General features: G+C 36.6%; 2 protein-coding genes across 2 annotated transcripts in view; both read left to right on the top strand.

The window, feature by feature from the left end:
- Positions 1-24,001, top strand: part of LOC132189992 (protein ANTI-SILENCING 1) — a gene marked incomplete in the record, with an annotated part of 50,509 nt that extends 26,508 nt beyond the window's left edge. The window contains 12 exon segments of the mRNA XM_059604856.1: positions 11,262-11,615; positions 12,030-12,198; positions 12,353-13,281; positions 13,636-13,662; positions 13,920-14,012; positions 14,303-14,381; positions 15,214-15,304; positions 22,815-22,920; positions 23,039-23,155; positions 23,267-23,348; positions 23,450-23,585; positions 23,769-24,001. Of these exon segments, the coding sequence (XP_059460839.1) occupies positions 11,265-11,615; positions 12,030-12,198; positions 12,353-13,281; positions 13,636-13,662; positions 13,920-14,012; positions 14,303-14,381; positions 15,214-15,304; positions 22,815-22,920; positions 23,039-23,155; positions 23,267-23,323 (2,019 nt within the window).
- Positions 1,687-4,287, top strand: LOC132189993 (protein transport protein SEC13 homolog B-like). The gene is made up of 2 exons (XM_059604857.1): positions 1,687-1,973; positions 3,124-4,287. Exon 2 carries the CDS (start codon positions 3,151-3,153, stop codon positions 4,054-4,056), a length of 906 nt encoding a protein of 301 aa, XP_059460840.1. The 5' UTR covers positions 1,687-1,973; positions 3,124-3,150; the 3' UTR covers positions 4,057-4,287.
- Positions 24,002-24,245: the final 244 nt, after the last annotated feature.

The following is a 24,245-nucleotide window of genomic DNA, read 5'->3' as shown; positions in this document are numbered from 1 at the left end:
AAATCAATTTTATAAGAAAAAAATTAAAAAAAAAAATCGATTTTTTTTTTTTTAAAATTGAAAATTTTTGTTTTTGTTTTTGTTTTTTTTTTTTTTTAATTTTAATTTTTGTTTTATAATTTTATTTAAATAAAAATTTACGTTTAAAAAAATAAAATTTTCGTTTAATAAAATGAAATTTTTTGTTTTTTTAAAACTAAATAAAAAAATAGTTTTTTTTTTTAATAAATAAATAAAATATTTCGTTTAAAAAAATTTTTGTTAAAAAAAATGTTTTTTTTTTTTAAATATTATTTTTAAATTAAAATTTTTCGTTTTTTTTCAAAAAAATCATTTTTTTTTTTTGAATTTAGTGTTTCAAAGCATCACCAAATAAACATATAGATCCAACCCAAGTAAATTGGGTTAATCTTACAATTTAAGGTGGCATGTTAGGATTTAGTAGCCATTGGATTATATATATTAAACTGTCGGCTTTATTTATACTGAGGCATAAGAGGAAAAGATTAATTAAGAGATGCCTTTTCCTTATTTTTTAGATATTAATTAAATAAAATTTAACATTAATTTTTTAGTTTATCTCTCTCTCTCTCTCTTTTAAAAAAGTTTTTATTGTAAACACATTTGTCACAATAGCTAATGTTCTTAATGAATTCTGTTAACTCTTCTAATGACATAATCTATGGTTTTTTTTTTTTTTTTACATAAATCAATGATAAATTCTACAAATCTAATGATTGATCTATTGAATTTGTAAAAGAATATAAAAAAAATATAAACAAATTATTAACACTAATCATTTTTCTTTTTGCTTACTCACATAGTCACAAGAAATATTTAGCCACATTTTAAACCCCAAATTAGAGGGATTAATTTTGCATTTTTCTCTTAAAAAGAAAATCAAATTAGGTCAAAATCCAAGTTGGCAAGTTGAGCATAAAATGACCGTACTCATATATATCTCTACAGCGTCCTTATGCCAAATCTGCGAGCTGAAAGAACACAACTGACACAAGCAATATATATATATACACATATTCATATATATATATATATATATATATATATATAATCATATAGTATATCTATATAAGTTATTGTGTTATTTAATCAATATATTATAATTAAATACTTTATTCTTAGAAAACGTATATCACATGATCTTAGATTTAAAATAGTATTAATATAGATTGTGAGATAATATGCTCATATAATTTAAGTATGAATGTATGATTATTAGATTGTGAGGAATTTAGGACTTAGAGTTTGAGCATTATCATTAGATTAAAATTAAATGATTAATAATTAAGTAACTAATGTATTTTTTATAATTTATACATTATAATCGTAATTTGTAGTAAGTAAAAACTTAACAATTTGAATTTAAATCATATATATGTCATGAATCGTGATCATGTGATCATAAAATATAAGTATATAAAAATTATTATTGACCCATATAATGATACAATCATATAAGTATATAAATATTTATATATAAGATACAATATATATTAATAATGACACTATATACTTGACTCGTGTTAAGCATTAACATTTTAATTACTAACTAAATAATACTATATGTAATATGATAATAGTGATTAGTGTGTGCGAGTAATATGGGTTAAGCTTTTAGTAAAACGAATCCAACCGTTAATATTTAAAATTTAATTATTTTTTCAAAATCCAACTGTTGCAAATTAGAGAACCCAAATCATCTCTCCGTTCTCGGCTCTCCTCCCACAGATCTCCCACATCCTCCTCGCCTCCCATCTCTCTGTTGCCGCTCGCACCACTCCGCCAGTGCCCCCAACAACAACCACCACCACCACCGCAGCAACCACACACCTCGACGCCTGGCTGAAGCTGAACGGCTCGTGCCCGGTTTCGCCGCTGCCAACCCCGCTGTCCACGCCGCTCTCGGAGGTCGTTTCACTCTCGCAGTACGCCGCGGATCGGAGGCGGAAGAGGTGATAAGATTTGTTGGTTTTTCTTTTCTTTTTGGGTTTTTTTTTTTTCTCCGTTTCTTCTTGGGTGGTGGGTGGTTTGGGGTTTTGCTGTTTGATGTGTTTGTTTGGTTGCCCAGAAAAATGTGTAAATATTTTTGGATAGATAGGTATCGGGGTTTCTTTTTTTTTAATGAATTAGGGTTTGTGTTTGATGAAATTAGAGCAAAAAAAGTATCTTCGTCTTATTAAACAGATGGTGTTGGTCTTTCACATAATATTGAATTCTAGGATTGAATCATTTTTGCCAAATGCATGTAGATATACATCCCAAAATTAATCGAGCTTGAGCTCGAGCTCGAGCTCGAACAGAGGTGATAAGATTTGTTGGTTTTTCTTTTCTTTTTTGGGTTTTTTTTTTTTTCTCCGTTTCTTCTTGGGTGGTGGGTGGTTTGGGGTTTTGCCGTTTGATGTGTTTGTTTGGTTGCCCAGAAAAATGTGTAAATATTTTTGGATAGATAGGTATTGGGGTTTCTGTTTTTTACTGAATTATGGTTTGTGTTTGATGAAATTAGAGCAGAAAAGTATCTTCGTCTTATTAAACAGATTGGTGTTGGTCTTTCACATAATATTGAATTCTAGGTATGAATCATTTTTGCCAAATACATATACATCCCAAAATTAATCGAGCTTGAGCTCGAGCTCGACCAAAATAGATGAGCTCGAGCTCGAACAGAGGTGATAAGATTTGTTGGTTTTTCTTTTCTTTTTTGGGTTTTTTTTTTCTCCGTTTCTTCTTGGGTGGTGGGTGGTTTGGGGTTTTGCCGTTTGATGTGTTTGTTTGGTTGCCCAGGAATGGTAGAGGAACTGAAACTTTTAGATTCAGATTTTCTATAGTTTGGTAGCTACAAGTAATTGGTCAGTAATGAAAGTTACGCTATTAGATTGTCCAAGATTTTTCTTCTTTGTTATTGAGATTAGAACAGCAGAAAATGTACAAATTAAGGTTTTCTTTATTTAACTTTTTATATTTTCTTGCACTTTCTTAGCAAGCAAACATTGGGTGTGGTAGAACATATAGATCATCTCACGTATTAATAGGATTTGAATCTTTCTGCGAACCAATGGAAGATATATCAGTTTTAATTTGAGTTACCCTTTTGTTTTGAAGCAGTAGGTAAAGTATATTAACTGTGGAAAAATGCCTTCGCAAAAGATTGAAACTGGTCACCAAGATGTGATCCACGATGTGGCAATGGATTACTATGGTAAGCGTCTTGCCACGGCCTCGTCAGACCATTCCATTAAGATAGTTGGGGTGAGCAATACAACCTCTCAGCCTCTTGCGACATTAACTGGCCACCAAGGACCTGTTTGGCAGGTAGTCTGGGCTCACCCGAAATTTGGGTCTTTGCTCGCTTCATGTTCTTATGACGGGCACGTGGTAATATGGAAGGAGGGTAATCCAAATGAGTGGACCCAAGCTCACGTCTTTGATGACCACAAGTCCTCTGTCAATTCTATTGCTTGGGCTCCTCATGAACTGGGTCTTTGTTTAGCATGTGGTTCCTCTGATGGGAATATCTCAGTTTTCACTGCAAGACCGGATGGTGGTTGGGACACCTCGAGGATTGACCAAGCTCATCCAGTTGGTGTCACTTCTGTTTCATGGGCTCCCTCAACTGCGCCTGGTGCTCTTGTTGGTTCTGGCTTGCTTGATCCTGTTCAGAAGCTCTGCTCAGGTGGTTGTGATAATACTGTGAAGGTGTGGAAGCTCTATAATGGGAGTTGGAAGATGGATTGCTTTCCAGCTCTTCAGATGCATACAGATTGGGTTCGTGATGTTGCTTGGGCACCCAACTTGGGACTTCCAAAATCTACAATTGCAAGTGCCTCACAGGATGGCAAAGTCATCATATGGACTGTGGTCAAGGAGGGGGATCAATGGGAAGGCAAGGTTTTGAATGATTTTAAGACTCCTGTCTGGAGGGTCTCCTGGTCACTGACGGGAAACATATTGGCTGTGGCTGACGGAAACCACAATGTGACATTGTGGAAGGAAGCAGTCGACGGGGAGTGGCAACAGGTTTCCACAGTTGAGCCTTAGCATCCATATTACTTTTGCCCTTGAAGTTCATTAAAGAAGGAGACGGACTCTTGAATTTGATATTATTTTTGCATTTTGACATGCTTGAAACACTTTTGAAGTTATATGAGTTACATAAGTTCTTATGTCATTTTAAACAAATACTGTATTCATTGTTGCTATTGTATATATTTTTTAGAGCACTATCACATGGAAGTTCCATTGGTTAAACAAAGTGAAATTTGATTTGCATATGGCATTCTCTGCTTTATCTTTTACAGTCTTATGCATGCTAAACCTTTTGTATAATTCATCTCCTCAAGAGTTTATAACACATAGCTCTTTGGGATCTTACAACTAATAGTTTACTTAAAGTAAAATAGTGATCTTATTCTTGTTTTGTTTCATTGGCTTTATAATTCCTCTTATGTTTAAGATATAAGAGAACGTGTGGAACTTTGATCTTAATGGTTGTCAGTGGGGAAATGAACTCTTCTTGACTTGGATTCATTGAGAGCAGAAGAACATGAGTTTACTTTTCTATCACGTAGCAAGAGACTAAATGTTCCCCCTTAATTTGTTCAATGATTTTTAATTCCCATAACAACGTTGTTGATTGGTCTCTGGTTCAATGATTCATTCAACCCTCGTGTTTTTAGAGTATGAAACCAAGAAGAATTTTCAGTTCAAAGTTGAGGAAGACGTAGAGGGTTGAATGAAGGCGAAGAATTGACAAGAACAAAATGAGTAAGCCATCTCAGATGTTTCTTTTGAATATAGTGTAGCAAAAATTTTCTTTCCATTTTTTTTTTTTTCGTATTATGTTTTCCAAAGGCGATAATATAGAAACTAAGGTTAGGTATTTTTTTATTATTATTTTTTTTTTGTCTTTCGTATTTTGTCATCAAAACAAATACATTAAACAAACAATCCAAAACACTAAATACTTATAAAAACACAAATAGTATTCACGTATATGTCACATTATAATATTTTTTCAAACAAAAAACAAAAAAATACATTAAAAAACATGCACTAAGCCCTTGTTTGGAGAACTTTTTGAGAAGTGTTTTCGCTAAGGGTGTCAATGCAGGCGGTTTTTAACTGCCCGCTAACCGTTATAACCGCTAACCGTTTAACCGCTTAACCGTATTAACCGCTAACCGCCTAACCGCTATAACCTCCTAGCGGTTAGTGGTTATTGGGTTTACCGTAACCGCTAACCGCCTTTTTATATAATATATTTTTATAATTATAATTTTAAAAATATTTATACATATAACATAATCACTTGATCATTAAATCACAATTTTTTTAGAAAAATAATTAAATCACAATTTGAGTATTAATATATTATCACTATAATTTATATGATTATATCACATGATCAATTGATCATCAAATCATTTGATTATATAATAACAAATTATACATATATAATATGACATAACTCATAAATATACCAATTCATACTAATACAACAATTAAATATCTACAGACTTATTTCTAATGTATATTATAAACTTATAAGTCTATATATGTTATAAGTGTATATAAGTCTACATATGCATATGAATAATATAAATGTATAACATCAATACTTAATCATATTATTCAATAACAATCCAAATACTTTATTTAAGACTTCAAGTGAATCATATTATTAATCAATGATAATATGATTCGTATAATATCAAATAAAATAATTGACATTGGATTAAACAATGACCAATGTATTACTTATAAACACAATTTAAGTATTAATGTATTATCATTATATGTTGTGACAGTTGTCTGAATTCTGAAATTTTTTTTTACATGTTGTGTTGAATTTTTTTTTTTTTTTTTTTTATATATGTTGTTTTTTTTTATTTTTTATTTTATTTTTTTTTTTAAAAAGGTTAACTGGTTATGATTTAATATTTAAGGAAATTTTTTATAGTACAAGTAAATGTAAATTTTGGGTCAAATATTTTTGATTTTTCAATATGGGCTATTGTTATAGCAATTGGGCCCAAGAAGACGCTAAAAATACCAAAAAAAAAAAAAGGGTAAAAAAAAGCCTAAAAAAGCTCAAAAAGCTCTAAAGAAAGCTAAAAGGCCCAAAAAAAAGCCCTATTTTGAAAAAGTGATTAACGGGCGGTTATCTATTTCACTAACCGCTAACCGTTAACCGCTAAGCGGTTAGCGGTTGAGGTTAGTGAAATTTATTAACTGCTACGGCGGTTACGGTTAGCGGTTATTGCCAAAATCCGCTAACCATAACCGCCTTGACACCCATAGTTTTCGCTTTTCAAACACTGAAAAAACTCAGACAATAGATACCAGATGAATACTCATGTGGCAACCGTAACCGTCTTGACACCCCTAGTTTTCGCTTTTCAAACACTGAAAAAAACTCAAACAGTAGATACCAAATGGATACTCATATGTGGCCCTTACCACTTACACACTTTTCAAAATGAATCCCAAAACACTTTCTAAAAAACATCTCACACCTTTATATAGGAATGTTTTGAAAACACCTGCTCATTTTTCAGGTGTGGAGGCTGCCTTGTTACATATAATTTTTTTTTAAGTGGAGGCTGGCCTCCAAGGGTGGAAGCTACTGGATTTGTGTGGCGACCACCATGGGGGCTACTGATCTGCCTGGTGGCTGATTTGCTTAATGAAGCCAGCCTCCAATAGTTTAGGAAATTGACAAGTTTTTCTGAAAGGCATAAAAACTGAGTAGTGTGTTTGAAAAGGAAAAAATTGAGAAGCGTGTTCAAAAAATAGAAGAAACAAAACTTTTTTGTGGAACCCACAAACAACACTTTAAATGCACCCCTCGCTGAAAACACTTTTTAGTTCTGCGTTTTCAAGAACTCTTTTCAAAAACTCTATGAAACAGGCTCTAAATAGTTCCTTGTTATATGGGTTGGTAAATCTGAGAATTAAAGCATTTTTTTAGGCTTAGACTATCAGTAAACATTATAGACAAGAGATTCAAGGTTGAACACGCCTGATGGTGTTTTCCACCTTTGAAACATGAGGTTTTATGTTTGAAACTTCTAGGGAACCTACATTCTTAATCGAGTACCCTCAAAATCAATACCTTCCACACCATACGAGTTATGGATCAGTGAAAAGCCAAATTTGAATAATTTACGACCATGTGGTTCGACGAGTTGTGTTCATGATACTTCCCATAAGTATGGGAAGTTAGGCCCTAGAGGAAAGAAATGTGTCTTTATACGATACTCGGAACATTATAAGGGCTAAGTCATAAGTGCATCCCCCCCAATAGGATATTGGTAAGTTTGCTTCCGCCATCATTGACCTAACCATTTCTAGCAGAGTTCAATTTCTTCTTTCCGTCACACCATTTTGTTGTGATGTACGAGGCATCGTTAGCTACCTTTTAATTTCTTTTCCTTCACATAGCACTTTAAATTGCTTAGATAGATACTCGCGTCCATGGTCAGTTCTAAGAGCTTTGATGCTCTTGTCTAATTGGTTCTCAACCAAAATCATATAACGCCTAAAGCAATTCAAAACTTCAGACTTGTGGGAGATTAAATAGACATGACCATATTGCTTATAATCATCAATAAATGTAATGAAGTAAGAACCACCATGCCTTGCCCTCATATTCATTGAGCCACAAATGTCTGAGTGAATTAGTTGTAATGGGAAAGATGCCCTAGTGGCTTTTCCAAATGGCTTTCTTTTTGACTTTTCAATAAGACAATGTTCACATGTGGGCAATGACGTTTTAGCGAGTGGGTCTATAAGACCTTCTCTAGCCAATCTTTTCATTTTATCTTACCCTATATAGCCCAATCTAGCATGCCATAATATAGAATCATTATAAACATTATCACTAGAGGTCAACAAAGCAATTGTATTATCATAATATAAATTATTGATGTCCAAACCATAAAACCATGTGTATCTAAAAATATATTTACACCCATATTCTTAAAAGCAATCTCAAACCCTAATCTAAGCAATTGATTAACTGATAGCAGGTTTCGCTGAACTTCAGGAGCATACAAGACATTATGGAGTAACAAAGTGCACCCTTGTCGCAAATCTAGTTTGTAAGTATCAATGCCTATTACATCCACACTAGGATCCGTTCCCCATGATCTTTGGCTCCTCCACGTACCCTGTACGTTCTCTCGCTATATGTTTGGTTGTTGCTGACTCTACAATATCCACTTAGTACACTTGATAAACTTTGACTCACTTGCAATGTACCTATGCATTTACAACTTTGACTCATTTGCAATGTACATATGCATTTACATGGTAAATACATAGTTAGACTTTATTCTATGCTTTACACAACTCAAACTTCACAAAGACACTTAGGTTGTGTTTGGCAAAGGAGTAGGTTAGACCGGACCCAAAATTCCAAAAAATTATTCTCAAAATCAATCTCAATATTTTTACTTTTATATCACATCAATCATTTTTTATTACTATTTAAATAAAAAAGTCACTACAAAAACAAAAATTTTCACTTTTTTATACAAAATATTTTTACTTTTTTCTTTCACATTAATCAAATCTGCTATAGTTCCGGTGCACTTCCTCAAGTCCGCTTCTTTGCCAAACATAGCCTTAAACAACCCTAATATCTCATTCCACAAGGTAACCTATAGCGTTTTAGGGTTTTCTTTTTACTCCACTTATAGCACTAACCCAAAGATAATCTCTAGGATTAGACACTCAAAACACAAACTCAATTTTTAGACAAAAACTAAGGTCTTGAGTCTTACCTTAATCTTTGGTGAAATTCGAAATTTTAAGCTACAAAAATTCAACATGATGCTCTGGGATGGTTTACAAGTCTTTTAAGTACAAAACCCCCAAACTATGAATCGCTTTTAATTATATGCTTTGGTGAATATATATTTTTAAGGTTACTTTCATTTATATATATATCACAGCTTCTGGAATCGATTACTCAAACTTTATCCGATTACATAAAACAGTTGTACATAAAATTTTCTGAAAAAAAAAAAAATCATTTTGTTTTAATTAAAATTTCTCAAATTTGAATCTGACTTGTATTTCTAAGTAGAAAATTTATATCAAATGAGAAAATATCTTAAATACCAACCAAACTCAACACCTATTGGTCATCATTCTTTTCACATATATACAAATACAATACATCTAAAAATTCTACGTAATTATAATTTTCAAGAAACAGTTATACTTCATATTGGTAATTAATGCAAAGTTAAAACCTTTTCAATATTATGGTTATGAAAATCTAAATTAGGACTTGTCACTCTATCCCAATGTTAAAAATTATATTTTTATTTTATTTTATTTAACTTTATTGTCAGATTAAAAAAAATAAAAATAAAAAGCTAATGAAAGGAGTTATTCTCACATACAAAACTAGAAGTTTCATAAGAACATCTCTTAGGGCCTCTTTGGGAGTGCGATTTCAGTAAGTGCGATTTTAAAAATTGTGTTTTTAAAAATTACATTTTTGAAATCGCTACTTTTTAAAATGATATAAGCATTTGGTAAAACATGTTAAGAAATACTTTTTTTTATCAATTGAGTGTTTGGATAACATTAGCATATAATAGCAGTTTCATGACCAAATAGGTAAATATTGAGCCAAATATTGTTTTAAGCGAAATGATAATTTTTATTTAAATTTGCACATTTTCAAATAAGCACCTTTTAGTCAGCTTATAAAAATCGTGAATTTTTTTACGATTTTAAAATTTGCAATTTTAAAATAACAATCTCAAATACTTCAAAATTGTGATTTGGTTTAAAAACGCAAATTATTTTTTAAAAAACAAACTTTCAAACAGATCCTTAATTACGGTGGAGAAATAATTTTTTTCTTTTTACTTTTTTTTTTAAAAATATTTGTTCACTATAACTAACCGTCAGGTTTATCATAATTTCTATGTCGCCCTTCGAAGTTGTCGAAAAGCACGAATATTGATGCGAGAGAGTAGAAGGGCGTCGTGATTTCCCAAAGCATTGGGGGAGAGAAGGTGGGCAAACTTGACAAAATCAAATAGAAAAAACGTCACCAAAAGCTCCGGAGAAAAATCCAGCCGCTTGCCATCGCTAGGGTTTTTGGGGTTCAGTGGAAGAAGGAAAGCACTCTGCACTCTCCCAAAACAGTAAGTTTTCCCCCAAAATTCTCTCTTCGATCGTCTGTTTTCAGTGCCCTTCTGCACTGGCATTGCTCTTCGTTCGCTGTTCTAGGGTTCGCCAAGGCGTTATTTGTTTTGAGGATAATTGTTCAAATCTTACGGGTGGTTCATTTTTCTTGGGGTTTACCATATTCATATTTTTTTGAACCATTTTGTGCCAGGCTTTGTGGATGTTTATTTTTTACTTTTTTATTTTCAACAGTTTTGCGGAAAAAATGTCCTCTTTTTTCACCTGGATTTGAAGATTTTCTTGGAAAATTTGTTTCCTGGATTTATCATTCACTTAAGGATATGGAAGTATGGTTCGCATTATAAATATTCTGGGCTTGTGTGATAATTTGTGGGTTTTGTATATTTCTCTATGAGGAGGTTTGCCTAGGAAATCAGGGTTTGTATTCGTTTCAATGGAATGAAGCTCCTCAGGAATTTTACCGAAGGAATACATTATTTTTATCTACTGCAAGGCGGTTTAAACTCACGGGAAATGCATGTTTTCTTTGTTCGAAAAATTTGATGCAGCAATGCTCTGCGGTCAAATTAGATTTTGAGGGGGTTTTTTGGTTTACTTTTGATGCTATGGTTATTATATCCCGGTTGGTGTCTTCCTCAAAATTTAAGCAATAGTTTATAATGTACGACAAATACCCATTTGTATAGGAGCTCTGTTTGTTTTGTTGGAATCTAGTACATTGAAAAACCTATGGATTAAAAGGGAGACAATTCAACGGTTCTTTTTTTTTTTTTTTTAATGAATTCTGTGCAAATGAATTGTGAAGATTTAATTATTTTTGTGGGAGTTTAGATTTATTAACTCCTGGATAGAAATGATATTTCTATTCAAGTGATTTCTGATTTGGTTTTAGAGTTAAGCTGGAACAATTATGACTATTTGCATCTAGGTATTTGCATTTAGTTTATGTTTAATATTTTTGGTTTAATAGTTTGAATTTTTTTTGGAATGTAGTGTACTCCAAATGAAAGAATTTATTGCTTTCTCTCAGGTATTTTTATCACTCTTCTTGGAAAGAGGCCTGTTATAAGAGTATGGTGGAAGCAGACGGAGGCGAGGAGGACCTTGAATTTAAGTGGGGTATAAAGAAAGGAGTTGGTGGGAAAAAGAAAGATTTCCAGTTTTATCAATCTTTTACTTATGATGGTGTGGAGTATGAACTTTATGATTGTGTTTATTTGTGGGTTGATGGCGAACCTGAACCTCATATTGGTAAACTTGTAAAAATAATGGAGACTCCTGACAAGAAAAAGAGAGTGAAGGTTCTATGGTTTTTCCGCCCTTGCGAGGTGCTAAAGTATCCTGGGGTGGTTGTAGACACAGCCGAAGATGAATTATTTTTGGCATCTGGCGAAGGTGCAGGCCTTGCAAATATGAATCCTTTGGTAATTGAATTATGGAAAGATCTTAGCATTTATATCCCTTTTTCCTGTTTATCCGCTCTCTATTGCCTTTAGCACTTCTACGACATAGCTGGTTCTAGTGTTATTTTAGAAAAGGTTGGTTTCTATATTAATTGAAACTCTTCTTTCTTTATCGGAGAAGTTTTTGGGCAAGGTCTCGTATGTCTCTGCAGTTAATTTTTGTTTTTTCCGATGTGTCGTGACATTTCAATTAAATTAAAAACTATTTAAATTTTTAACATGTATTTATAATTTGACATTGGGTATGACAATGTATAGAAGCTAATGACATGAATATATATATATGTATATATATATATATAGTGCCTTGGAGGTGACTAGCATGTTACAGTTGAAGTGAATCAGCTATTACTAATTGTTTATACGATAAATCAGGAAGCAATTGCTGGAAAATGCAAGGTTGTTTGCACATCAAAGGACAGTAGAAATCCACAACCTTCATATGAAGAACTTCAAAAAGCTGACTTTATATTTTACCGTGCCTTTGACGTTAAGGACTTGAAAGTCCTGGATACAATAGAAGAAAAAGTAGCTGGGATTGAAGGTATAACTTTTTCTTTGTTTGCTTGCTTGCTTCTTTGTTTGCTATATAATTTTTTCTTTTAATTCCTTGACAGTCCTTGTAGTTTCAAATTAGTTGTTTGTTGTTCTATGGTTGAACCAACCTCTTATTTGTTCATTGGCTTGTATTTCTGCAGTTAAATGTTTGTTTAATAGACCAGGTCTTCAAAAGCCCGGTATTGTTCTGAATCTTGATTCAGACAAGAAAGGAGTTGGTGGAAATGCTGTAGCAAGTAATGAAACAGAGGTTCCTTCCAAGAGAAACCCATCTAAAGAGCACACAACTCTATTGACAAATGGAATTTCTGTTGATACTGTACGGAAAGAACATGCTGATTCAAATGCTTCATTGGTTAAACAGAGGGCTTCACTTAGAGAGAACCCTGCTTCTAGCGTAGGTGTAGAAATAGGTGAATTGCCTCTAAGTAACGATGAAATGGAGAATATCTTCACTGACCAGACCAAATCAAGGTCTAAAGTTACAAAAAATACAGGCTCAAAAGCTTTTCTTGATAAACAGAAATCTTCACTTAGAGAGCATCCTGCTTCTAGGATAGTTGTAGAGTCAGAAAGTTCTAAAACTAACAATAGACAGGATCCCAGTGACAATACTGCATCAAGGTCTGCAGATGATTCTGTCAAGCGCGAGGGTAAAGTTGGTAATATTCCTGTGAGACGGGGCACAATTGGTAAGGTAGTTTTGGAGGAGAAAGTAAAATCTGCTAAGGATTGTGTTGATCTGGAGGATAGGCCAGCTAAGAAGGCAAAATTTGATAGTTCTATTAAAGCATCTGATGAAAAGAATGAGAAGAATGCGCTGAAGTTAAGTGTTGGTTTGGATGGTAAAGATCCAAAGGCATTAGCAACTTTAACTACTTCTGAAGATGAACCCAGACTTAAGCTTACAGAGGATTCTCAAGGGGCTGGAAAAAGCCCTTTTAAGGTGCCTGATGAGAAGACAAAACATTCTAATGGGAAGTTGTTTAAAGCATCTCCAAGACAGTTTCCAGATGTGGACAAAAAAATGGTTTACCAAATAATGGAAGTTACCCGAAGACCAGATGCAGTAAGTTGCATCACTTTCTCATGTAAAATATTTGTTTTAATAGGATCCTAGGATGGATAGATTCTATTTCCCTACTGGATGTTTTGATTGATAAGCTCTTTAGGAACCTATCACTTGAATCGTCTTCATCATATATAATTTATTTTTTTTCGTGTGCGCTTTCCTGTTCAGCAAATACATGGGTCTTGCCTATAGCGATTGAGTGCTTCAGGCAATATTATTTATGCCATTATAGTTTGTCTAGGGATGTGCTTATGGATGTCCTTTAAGTGCTTGCTTTGTTGTTCTTTACATGAAAGTTCTATTCAAGATGAGATCCAGTTCTTACAATTGTCATTTCCTACATTTTGGCAGGATAGAAGCAAATGGTTTAGGGGACTTGTAAGTTATTCTTTTTCCTTCAAATTGCTTGTTCTCAAATTTCATTTACTTAATAGTTTTGCTCATGAAGCTCAATAAATTTCATATTTGTTGTAGACATGTTGGTTTCATTGTCATAATTCCATATCTCTCTGACGTTGAGCAGAGAAACAGGATTTAGTAAGCATTAGAATCTGAAGCGGTGACATGGATGACCTTAATTAAATCTTGAGTGAGACAGTTTAGACTAATCTATGAATTTTCTAATACATCATCAGCCCTGGGAAGAAAGAATGAAAACTGCTAATGAGCAAGGAACACTAGTTCTTCTTCAAAATTTGGATCCAGTGTATACTTCGGCAGAAGTGGAGGTACCACTCATTCTGGAACTTTGGTTTTTTATAGGTTATATCTTCTTGGTACTGTAATCATAGGAAAAAGAAATATACACCTTCTAATGCAAGTCTCTTTCTTTGCAAGAGACTTCTTTCATTTCCTCGGTCATATATGTTTAAGCAAAATAAATTGTTGTGTCGTGTTTTTGTAGTTGTTCCGTCTTTTTAGTTAAGGTGGGCACGTCTTACATTGCTGCTGTTTTTCTTTTTCCTCCATTTTGAGAATGTGTTATCTTATCTCAATAATAGATTAAACTATTTACCAGGATATTGTTTGGCATGGCTTCAAGGAAAGTTGCACAGCAAAGATGATTCAGCGGACTTCAATTTCTAGCCCTCACTATGGTATGAAGAAAGATAATGACTGCTTTTGAAAGTTGTATTTTATGTTTTGATTTGAAACTGTTTTTGATATGATAGAAAGTTGAGAATTGTTTTCGATAGGGTACACATTTGAAAAGCATTTTCTATGGAGTCCACAGAAGAAAATTGTTTGGTAAACTTTTTGGAAAGTGCTCTGTGTTTTCAAAGAAACAAACACCGGATGTATTTATTTTGAGAAAAAAACATGGTTATCTTTTCAGGTGTGGAGGTTGACTTTTTACGTATGAAAAAAGAGAGGTGGCCATGCACAGCCACCCCAAAGGAAGAGAAGAGGTGGTTGCATGGTCAGCCTTGATGGAGGAGAGGGGGTGGTTGTGCGGCCACATCTGAACTGATGGTGTGGTCTCACGACCCTTTGTCCTATTGGGGTGGTCACGTAGCCACCTTTGATGTGATGGAGTTGCCGTGCGGCCACTTCTATCCAGCTGGGATGGCTGCGCGGCTAAATGGTTGGGGTGGCTGCGCGGCCACTCCTATATGGTTGGGGTGCTACTCCTATTTGGTTGGGATGGCTGTGCGGCTGAGCCTAGAAAAAGTTAGCCTACCCCTACAAAAAAATTAAGAACCTGTTTTCTCAATTTTTTTTTTAATCGAGTGTTCTAAAAATTGTGTTGTGTTATGTTTTTGGAAAAGTATTTTGTGTTTTGAAAAGTGAATTGTTTTGTTAAATGTTTTCAAATAATTTTTTCTTTTAACAATTTTGAAAAGTTTAATAAACATAGCCAACAAATGAAATGACATTGTCAGATTGTCTATAACTCAATCATGATATGGTAGTTTGTTGGGGTTGTAGGTCAAGCTTTTGTTATATTCAAAACAAGGGAAGCGGCAGAGACGGTTGTTAGAAGGTTAGATGAGGGCTGCCTATTACTATCAAATGGGAGGTACTTATGTAACTCCAATGAATCATTAATGCCTTATATCAACTAATTGGTGTCAACAACAAGACTCCTCCTTTTCCATATTCCTTTGTCACAAGATGTTTTTGTGAAGCATGAAGTAAACATCTCTTGTATTGGTATCAATCCTATTATTATTATTTTTTAATTTCTTCTATGACCTCCCTTGATGAGAACTTAATGAATTTTAGAAGCGCCACTGTTAAAGTATTGATTAAGTAATTAAATTTACCTCTTCCTATCAGCTTAAGCTTTTTGGATATGTGGTAGTTTAACATGGTATCAGAGTCAAAGGTCCTAAGATCGAATATTAACTCCAACAAATCACCCCCCATTTAAATAAAATATTCCATGCGTTGGACCTCACCTATTAAAAATGGAGTTTAAGCCTAGACGTGAGTGAGAGTGTTAAAGTATTGATTAAGTGATTAAATTTACCTCTTCCTATCAGCTTAAGCTTTTGGGACAAGTGGTAATTTAACACCTATGGCTAACTTTACGTGCGACTACTTTGGTAAACTTACCATCTCCTCAATGACCAATGTCTATCTTCAAGGATAGCATTGGGCCTGAATCTCTGAGTGGAGATAATAATGTCGTGGGGGGAGGAGGTAGTTCTTTTGGTGGTACTCCCCGTTTGGTGGTAGTTTCTCTGGTCTTGTTTCTGGCAACCTCATATCATCTTGTGATGAATGCACTTCTTGGCCTGCTAGCCTTTATCATTGTGGCATGGTTGCTTTTTATGTTTCCCCATCTATAGGCCACCTTGCTATTGACATTCATGGATATGATATTAGTTTATCATCTAGTATTTGGTATCCGTGTAATATGCTGAAAATTATAAATGTGGATTATCTTGTTGCTGATCAACATGGATATGATATTATCTCATTCACCTAGTATTTGGTACTTCTTGTTGCAAAGACCTAGAGTGACCTCTAGACCGCCTTTTAGGGAGTAGCTCTACAAGAAATAAAGGGGGTTAGAAGGGCTCACTAATGGAATTCGGTGAGGCCACTACGACGCCCAAGTTAGCAAAGGTATGAAAAGAGGTAATTTAATAGTGTTTGGCTAAGGATTGGATTGCATACCTGATTGGTGTTTTCGGGCTCTTTATATTAGTTGGTGTCCCTTTAGGGTTTTGAGGGGCTCCTGCCAAAAGTTGGTTTCTTGACGTGGAGATTCCCTTAATTCCTTAGAGGGGTCGTCACGATGTGGGTGTTTAGTTAGCTGAGTTGATAGAGGGGGGATTGTCTATTTGATGGCATCCTTTTGGTGAGGGTGCGCTCGGATTTTGATGGTTAGTTGGGCTAATGGACCATCGGTATGGTGATCTGTCGGGACCTCAAGGACTAGTTGCTTTGCCTTGCTGCGAGTCAGTTGGGCCTTTTGAGGGTTGGGCTTTTCAAGGGGGTGTTTGGCGTTTTCAAGAGTTTTTATAAGGGAGTTTTGGATGTTCTGCCCTCTTCTCTGTTGCTTATTATTTTGCAATTTCTCCTTCTTTTTGGTGTTCTCACCACGTATATCTTTCTTTCTCTTCGTTCTGGTCATTCGTTGCTATTTTTAGCACCACACTGTTTCTTAGAGTAATTTTCTTGTTTTCATATATTGTGATGGTCGTTTATTAGTTGTAATTGCTCAAACACTTGCTCAGTTCGTTGAGGTTTCTTCACATGATTGGTTTTGTTGGTGTGTGGTATTCACATTCCACTCCCAAACGCTTGGCAGATCTTTGACGGACTTTTTGCATGCGGGACACACTTGAATTGCGAGCTCTACTAAGATTGAAGGGGCCATGGTGGCTAATGACTCCCTGAAAATATGCCTTAGTGAGGATCACTTCAAGGCGGGCCTCTGCCTTCTTTTCCCATGCACTGCCAGGGAGGTGCTAGCGAGGCTTAACCTGGCTCCTGTTTAGTTGCACCGACATGATCACTTCAAGGTGGGCCTCTGCCTTCTTTTCCCACGCACTGCCAGGGAGGTGCTAGCGAGGCTTAACCTGGCTATTGTTTAGCATATATATGATGCTATATGCTAATTGCATTATGGCCGAAACTTTCAAGAATGTTGGCCACCCTCAGTTGATGGCTGACAAATTCTTATGTCCATTTCCCATCGCTGCAATGGGGGATCGTGTGGTTTTCACTCGCGATACAAGCGAAAACTTGTCAACATCTCCAAGGATTAGTCGAGCTTGAAGCATTGGGAGACAAATTTTCATGTCTTGTTAGGGCTAGGAATGCTTCATTGAAGATATTGTTGACTGTGCCGCTTAGGTTCCTGTCAACTGGCATTGGGGCATTATGCCGAATGTCCTTGCCTTTTTGCTGATGCCCGACGACGAGTAGAGTAGGCTCTTGGATGGGCAAAAGAGAGAAGTTAAAAGAAACAACTGGACTAATCCCAATTGGGTCTTACCATTGTGGCACTTGGAGTAGTCATTATCGTATTGTGGTTTTGACGAGTCCACGGAGGAAGAGAAGGCCTTGTGGGAACGCAGGGCTGGAGAGACAGTGGGTAAGCCTTTCTTTTATGGCACAACCAATGCTTTACCCTGTCGGTTTGCTTGAGTCGCAGACAGGCTAGGAAGCATGCCGGGAAGAGAAAGCTACCCGTGGATGGAGCATTGATGACTAGGGAGGTAGGCATACATTCCACCCTTCGTAGGGTGCATTGATGGTTGGGAAGGCAAGTAGGTCTTCAATTTGCCCTTAAAAGAGGGTGTCGACATCTCGGCCGAGGGAGGTTAGGGGGTAGTTACCCCAACAAAGAAGAGACAAAGGAGCCGATAGGGCCTTTGTAAACCGGACACTTAATGAGGTGCCCATGGTAAAATCCACCAGGTTTGCCACTCGTCTCAAGGCCAAACCGGTTGTGGTTCTGTCAAATGAGGAAAGTGCCAACAACTGCAAACCTCATATGAGGAGAGTGGGGGCGGCATATAGACCTCTTCTAAGACCTCCTAGGGGGGCTTGTCGGGGGTTGGATTTTGAAGATCTGAGCATCTGAAAAGAGGTATAGGAATCGAATTGTGAGGTAGAACGTAGCTATTCTATCTTAGGGAATGACATGCCATCACTGTTCAAAGAGTTAAGCTTGTCAGAGCTTCCCTGTGAAGTGGTTCCTTTGACCACTGAGCCATTCAACAGGTTGGCTAGTTGTTCCTTTGAATCAAAACCATCTGTGGAAGAACGGGTAGACTCGTTGGAGGATAGTGATGGGTTGGATTAAGGTTCACCAAGGAGTCTTGAGGATACGAGAGGTCGAAGGTCGCCTGTTTGAGTACCAATAATGAGGCCCGGTGCCTTAGACAAAGTCGGGCTCTCGGTTGATGAGCATTTTGTAAGGGCCACCAACCTTTTTCAGAGTTGGCGAGTGTTGAGGTGACAACTAATTATGTTAGGCAGTGCCATAATGTTCGTATTGTTGGGAATCGAAGGGCACACTATCTTCTCCTAAGGTTGATACCTATTGATCTAGCATGAGTTTCGAGGACAACTTTTCGAATTTCAAAAATGTTTGGTGGGGGATGCTTTTTTGATTTGCGTGCCTTGCATATATAAAAAGCGGGTCCTGAACATTCCTCTTTTTTTTTTTCTTTTTTCTTTTAGGGGCTTAAAATTTTTAGTAAAAAAAAATTATTTATGTAATTTTGTTTTCTTTCCTTCTCTCCTGTAGTTAGTTTGATGCGGTGGTAAGCTTGGAAGACCTTTGTCTAGTTTTCTTCATTGCCTATAGCTGATAGTGATGTTCGATCCTCTGGCTTAGACAATTGTTTCACAAGGTGGTGAGTAGAGTTCTACAGTTGATGTGGTGGCTTATTTTTGCGGGGGCACTTGGTGATCAAAGACTGTTGAGGGCTCTGTCAAAAATTAAGGGAGAGCTAGGTGTTGATGACAAGGTTTGTATCTTAGAGGACCCCTTGCTGGCTGGCCTTCAGTTTCCTATTTTGGCTTGGTTTGGGAGGTTGATTCCATACTTTATTTGGCTCCTTGGTGGTCTTCGAGGAAGCTCCCTCATAAAGGTTGATTCCATACGCACCCCCCAGTCATTGACTGAGTTTTTCTCGGTTAAAATGTGCAAGATAATACTTGGGGGATTCCAAGTCTCCCTGTTTCAATGTAAGGAGATATGTTGCTAATCTCCCTTGTTGATGGCCTCCTACATACTGAGTTTAAAACTGCCTCTGGAGTCACTGGGAAGGCCCTACACCTGATTTGATACGACCCTCCCCTCAAGGCCATAAGGGTTTTACATGTTTCAACATGGTTTGCCAGGTCTTTGGATTCTTCTTTTGGGTCAATTACTGGTACCTTAAATTTCTTTGGAAAGGGGAGCTCCATGACCGCCTTTGTTAATGGGAGGTCAGTTTCTCGAAACTCCTTGTCGTTGAAAGTGGAGGAGTTGTGGCCTTACAAGTGCTTCACCAAAGTGTCATACTTAGCTTGTAGATCTCTAATGCATGCATTCATTTGAGGGCCCTCAGATTGATCTTCAGCCACCCTGGATTGACGTACTGTCGGCTCAATCTTGGCATTGCCTACTTCCTCCCCATCGGCTTCTTGGTCATTGTTGTGAGGAGGCCATTCACCATGGAAGGGCTTTTCACGGTGGTTGTCTTGTGAATGGTGAAGTGGTGGGATTGTGTTTTTGGTTGCTAGGTTTTTGAGTGGGGAGGTTTCGTGGTGGTGTCTTAACTCTGGATCATGGGTTAGATTGCGGTTTGTTGAACAAGAAAATTCATGCTCCGGGCAAGATGGGCTAATTGATCTTAAAGGGAGGTGAATTGTTGTTGGTACAAACCAGCAAATGGACTCATATGATGCGAAGAGGAAAATGATCGTGGGCTTGTTTGGGAGTCATTCTGGGGATTGATCTGTTGATCTCCAATTGGGTTTACTAGTGGTGGGAAAGAGAAGGAATGGGAGTTTGTTTGGGAAGAAACCAGTGGATTCCTAGAAGAATTGCCTGCTATTTCAGCAAAGGCAGAGGTTTTGGTGTTCAACTAGTGACTCCCTCAACCTGGTTAACGACATGAAGCCTTTTGTTGTCGAAATTTGAAATTCACAATAAAGGAAAGTTGGAATTCCCACCGTCGGCACCAACTGTTGGTGCAGAACCCACAATGACCTGCGAACCGCCTTTTAGGATGGAGCTCTACAAGAAAGAATGGAGGTTAGAAGGGCTCATTGGTGTAATCCGGTGAGGCCACTTCGTCGCCCATACTAATCATCCAAGGGAATTGGAGGGCTACTGGTTTAGGGTTTCAAGCAAGCAGTTACTAGCGGGCCCTAAAAAACCTTTTTGACAAGCTCAAGGGCATTCACCTCAAATTCCCAAGGATTGATTTGTACACTAATTATCTAAGGGAATTAGGGAGCTACTGGGGGGCCTAGATACTAACATACCTTAAGAGGGCCTAACCCTCAAAAGTCTCAGTTGACTCCCAGCAAGGCAAAGGACAGCTAGAGGGCCCAGCGGATCACCAAATCGACGGCTCATGAGCTCAGTTAATCGTCAAAATGTGGGCACACCCTCACCAAAAGGATGCAATTAGATAGACAATCCCCCCTTGGCCAACTTAGCTAACTAAACGCTCATGCCATGATTACCCCTCTAACGAATTGAGGGGAGAATCTCCACTTTAGGAAACCAACTTTTGGCAGGAAGCCCCTCAAATCCCTATAGGTACACCGACCTATATAAGGAGCTCAGGAGCGACTATTAGGTATGCAATCCAACCTTTAGCCAAACAGTGTTAGAATTCTCTCTTTTCATACCTTTGCTAAGTTGAGCATTGGAGTGGCCTCACCGGATTCCACCGATGAGCCCTTTTAATCCCCTTTCTTGTAGAACTCTTGCTTGGAAGGCAGTCCTGAGGTCATTGTGGGTTCTTGCACAAACAATACCTGTGTAATTGTTGAAATTCTTGCAGTGGGATTGGCCCTCCAAAACATGTTGGAATTTGAACCTTTTGCTCCGTGAGTTGACTCATAGCTTTTAGCTTATACTTAGCATTTTGTTCAACTAAGCTAAGTTATAAAAGAAATAACGGAAAAAAAGAAGAAGAAGAAATTCAAGGTTGTCTCCTTTTCTGTGGGGATTCATTTTAGTTAGCTCATCGTTATCAGGTCTTCTACAACCTTTATTTAGGGCTGTGCACCAACTCTGTCGGAGTTGGAAACTACTCTTCTGGCTTCTGTCGCTGCCAGAGTTGGGAGAGTTGGAAATTTTTTGACTCCACCTCCAATGGTGGTGATTTTGGTTTGACCCCACCACTGAAATTTTGGAGTTGTAGTAAGTCGGAATTGTCATAAATGGTCTTCGAAGATGAAGAATAATGAATATGAACTTGTTTTTGACTGAATGACTCCTAATGAAGACGATGAAGAATAGATCTTTCTCTTCGAAGACGAACAGAGTCTTCATCTTTGAGGAAAATCTGTTCTTCTATGGTGGTGATACTAAAAATGGAGAACAAAGGCGACAAGGAGAACAGTGATATAAAGGGGAAAATGTGCTTTCTGAGAGATTGAGAGAGGAGATCAGACACTGAGATTTTGAGTGGCTAAGAGAGAAGATTCAGATTGAGGTGAGATAGAAGGCAAAGGTGCATCGACTGTGTGTATATATAGATATTCAAATAATGTCTTTTTGTCTTGGAAAAAAAATCTTATTATAACAATCAAAAGAACATCGTTTTTATTATTTGTTAAAAAAAAAAGGTTGGGTTGGATATCTTAGACTTTCCGTTGCTGAATCTGGCTTTTGTTGGAAATCGAACTTAAATCTGATCCAGCCTCTGCCCTGTTGGAAGTCGACATGGGTGGGTCAGAACTGGTTTGGCGTCAGGTCAGAGGTTGGAATACCGGAAATTTGCATGTTGCTATTTTTATTCACCTTTCCATTGTGCTCATATTTCCACTTGAATTTGATCTCACTAGCCCGTTTTCTGTGAACCGGTCCTTTTTTTTTTTTTTTTTACCTTGGGCCTTTGAAATTAATTTCTTGATTTCAGAATATGGATTTCAATAGAATTATTACTGGCTTTGGTTTTTCTAATGAAAAATCATTAGCTTGCGTGGAATTTGAGGATCATTTTCTCATCATTGAAGGACATGTCAGCTCTAGCTAGCCATCTGTGCTATTTGCGAAATGGATGAAACCTTGTTCTTTTTTAATCGACTGTGTGGCCTGTATGTTACGTCTGCTAATTTTCTACTTATCAGGAAAAAAAAAAAAGGGGGTGGGGGATGAACATTGGTCTTCCAAGATAAAGTAGTTCAAGTCTAGATGACATTAGGTTATTCCACTCAATGTTAGTCAAGTGTCTTAAATTTGTAAATTACTATTATACAACTAGGAGGCAAGGCTAGCCTCCCTGAGTCTTGCTCTATCAAGTCTCTCAATATTGTATCTGAAACTATAGCTTTTTATGCATAGAGAATGCTTGCTCATTGATTTCCATTCTCATTACCTTCTCAATAATTTGCAGGCCTCTCGTTGGAAGTATTGGAACTCCTTGCTTCCCAGAAAAGAAACCAACTTTTTTTGGCCATTATGTTATTGATAAAGTTAGACATCAGATGGCTCGGGGAATGGTGCAACTTTTACTCTCTCTCTCTCTCTCTCTCACACACACACACAACTTTGACTCTGAGGTTCCATTCTCTGTTGCATTGCCCCTTATTTATGTGTTTGGGTGGTTTTATTGCTCAGAGAGAAGCTGTATCTACTTCACATTGTTCTCAGTCTAACACAATTGAATATGAGATGGCCATGGAATGGTGCTTACTGCAAGAAAGATCAGAACTCTCATGGAAAAAGTTATATAAGGTCTCAACTGATCTATAATTCTCCAATTTTAGTAATGTATTGGAGTTTGCATTCGGCAGTATATACTATTTCCTTTGTTGTTCTTTAACTGGGTATGTTGTATTTCTTTAGCGACAAGGGGAGGAGTTGAAAAAACTTAACTGCAGCTTCAAGTCCAAATGGCGCTAGTGGCTTTCTGCACGTCCTCTTCCTGGTAAGCACTTCCAACACAAAAAGGACCTTTCTTCCGAACATCTTAAAAGTTTCTGTAATTGTTCCTTACTTGGATTTATTGGCTCTTGTTCTTCTGTACAGTACCTCCGTTTTTTGTTCATGCATTCTGAATCTCCTCTTCCTGAGGCACCGCAAACAATGGCCTTTGTGTTCATGCCTTGATGGTTACCAGATGCATCAAACCAGAGGGTTCCTACGGTCTGACTAGTATATATCAGTAATTATTTCCACCCTTTTCCTTCTTTCAAACTTTGATCGCTTTTGAGTTGCGTATTTATCCTCATCATTCATCAGCTCCTCGAGGATTAAAAAAAAAAAAAAAAATTGATCACAGCTTAGCCATTTGGTGTAATTTAACATGGTGAAAGCTCAGCCTGTTTTTATTTTTTATTTTTGGCAGGAAGAAGATGGAGTAGATATAAATGAAGCAGGTTTCCTGTTTATCAGGATTCAGGCAAATTTTGAGCGTATGTAAATATTATAGTTGAGGGTCGTTCTGGCTTGTTGGGAATTTGAAGAGCGTTTTTGAAGCCAGCTGGTTCACCACTTTCTATACTATGTGCATCATGGACAGTGTAAAATGATCATATCTTAGCAATTGTATAAATACGTTCGGCAATCAGGTTTACTGCATTACTTCTTATTGCACTTTACCATACTGCCCTCACACCACCCATTACCAGCCGCCTCCATTTTTCACGAATGAAAATATGGGTCAACTTTTTAGGAGTAATTCTAAATACTCGGTGTTCATCTCACTCTCATCCTACTGGACTGATGTAGCAATGCTTATTGGCTCTTGGATTTTTATGCATTTTTTTAATGAAGCTTGATTCAAGCTTGGGCCGTTGAGCACTATTACATCGGTCTAGTGAAA

The sequence above is a fragment of the Corylus avellana genome, chromosome ca8 (assembly GCF_901000735.1).
Source record: "Corylus avellana chromosome ca8, CavTom2PMs-1.0".
Taxonomy (NCBI): Eukaryota; Viridiplantae; Streptophyta; class Magnoliopsida; order Fagales; family Betulaceae; genus Corylus; species Corylus avellana.
The sequence above is the reverse complement of the archived record's forward strand: the minus strand, read 5'-3'. Positions and strand labels throughout refer to the sequence as shown.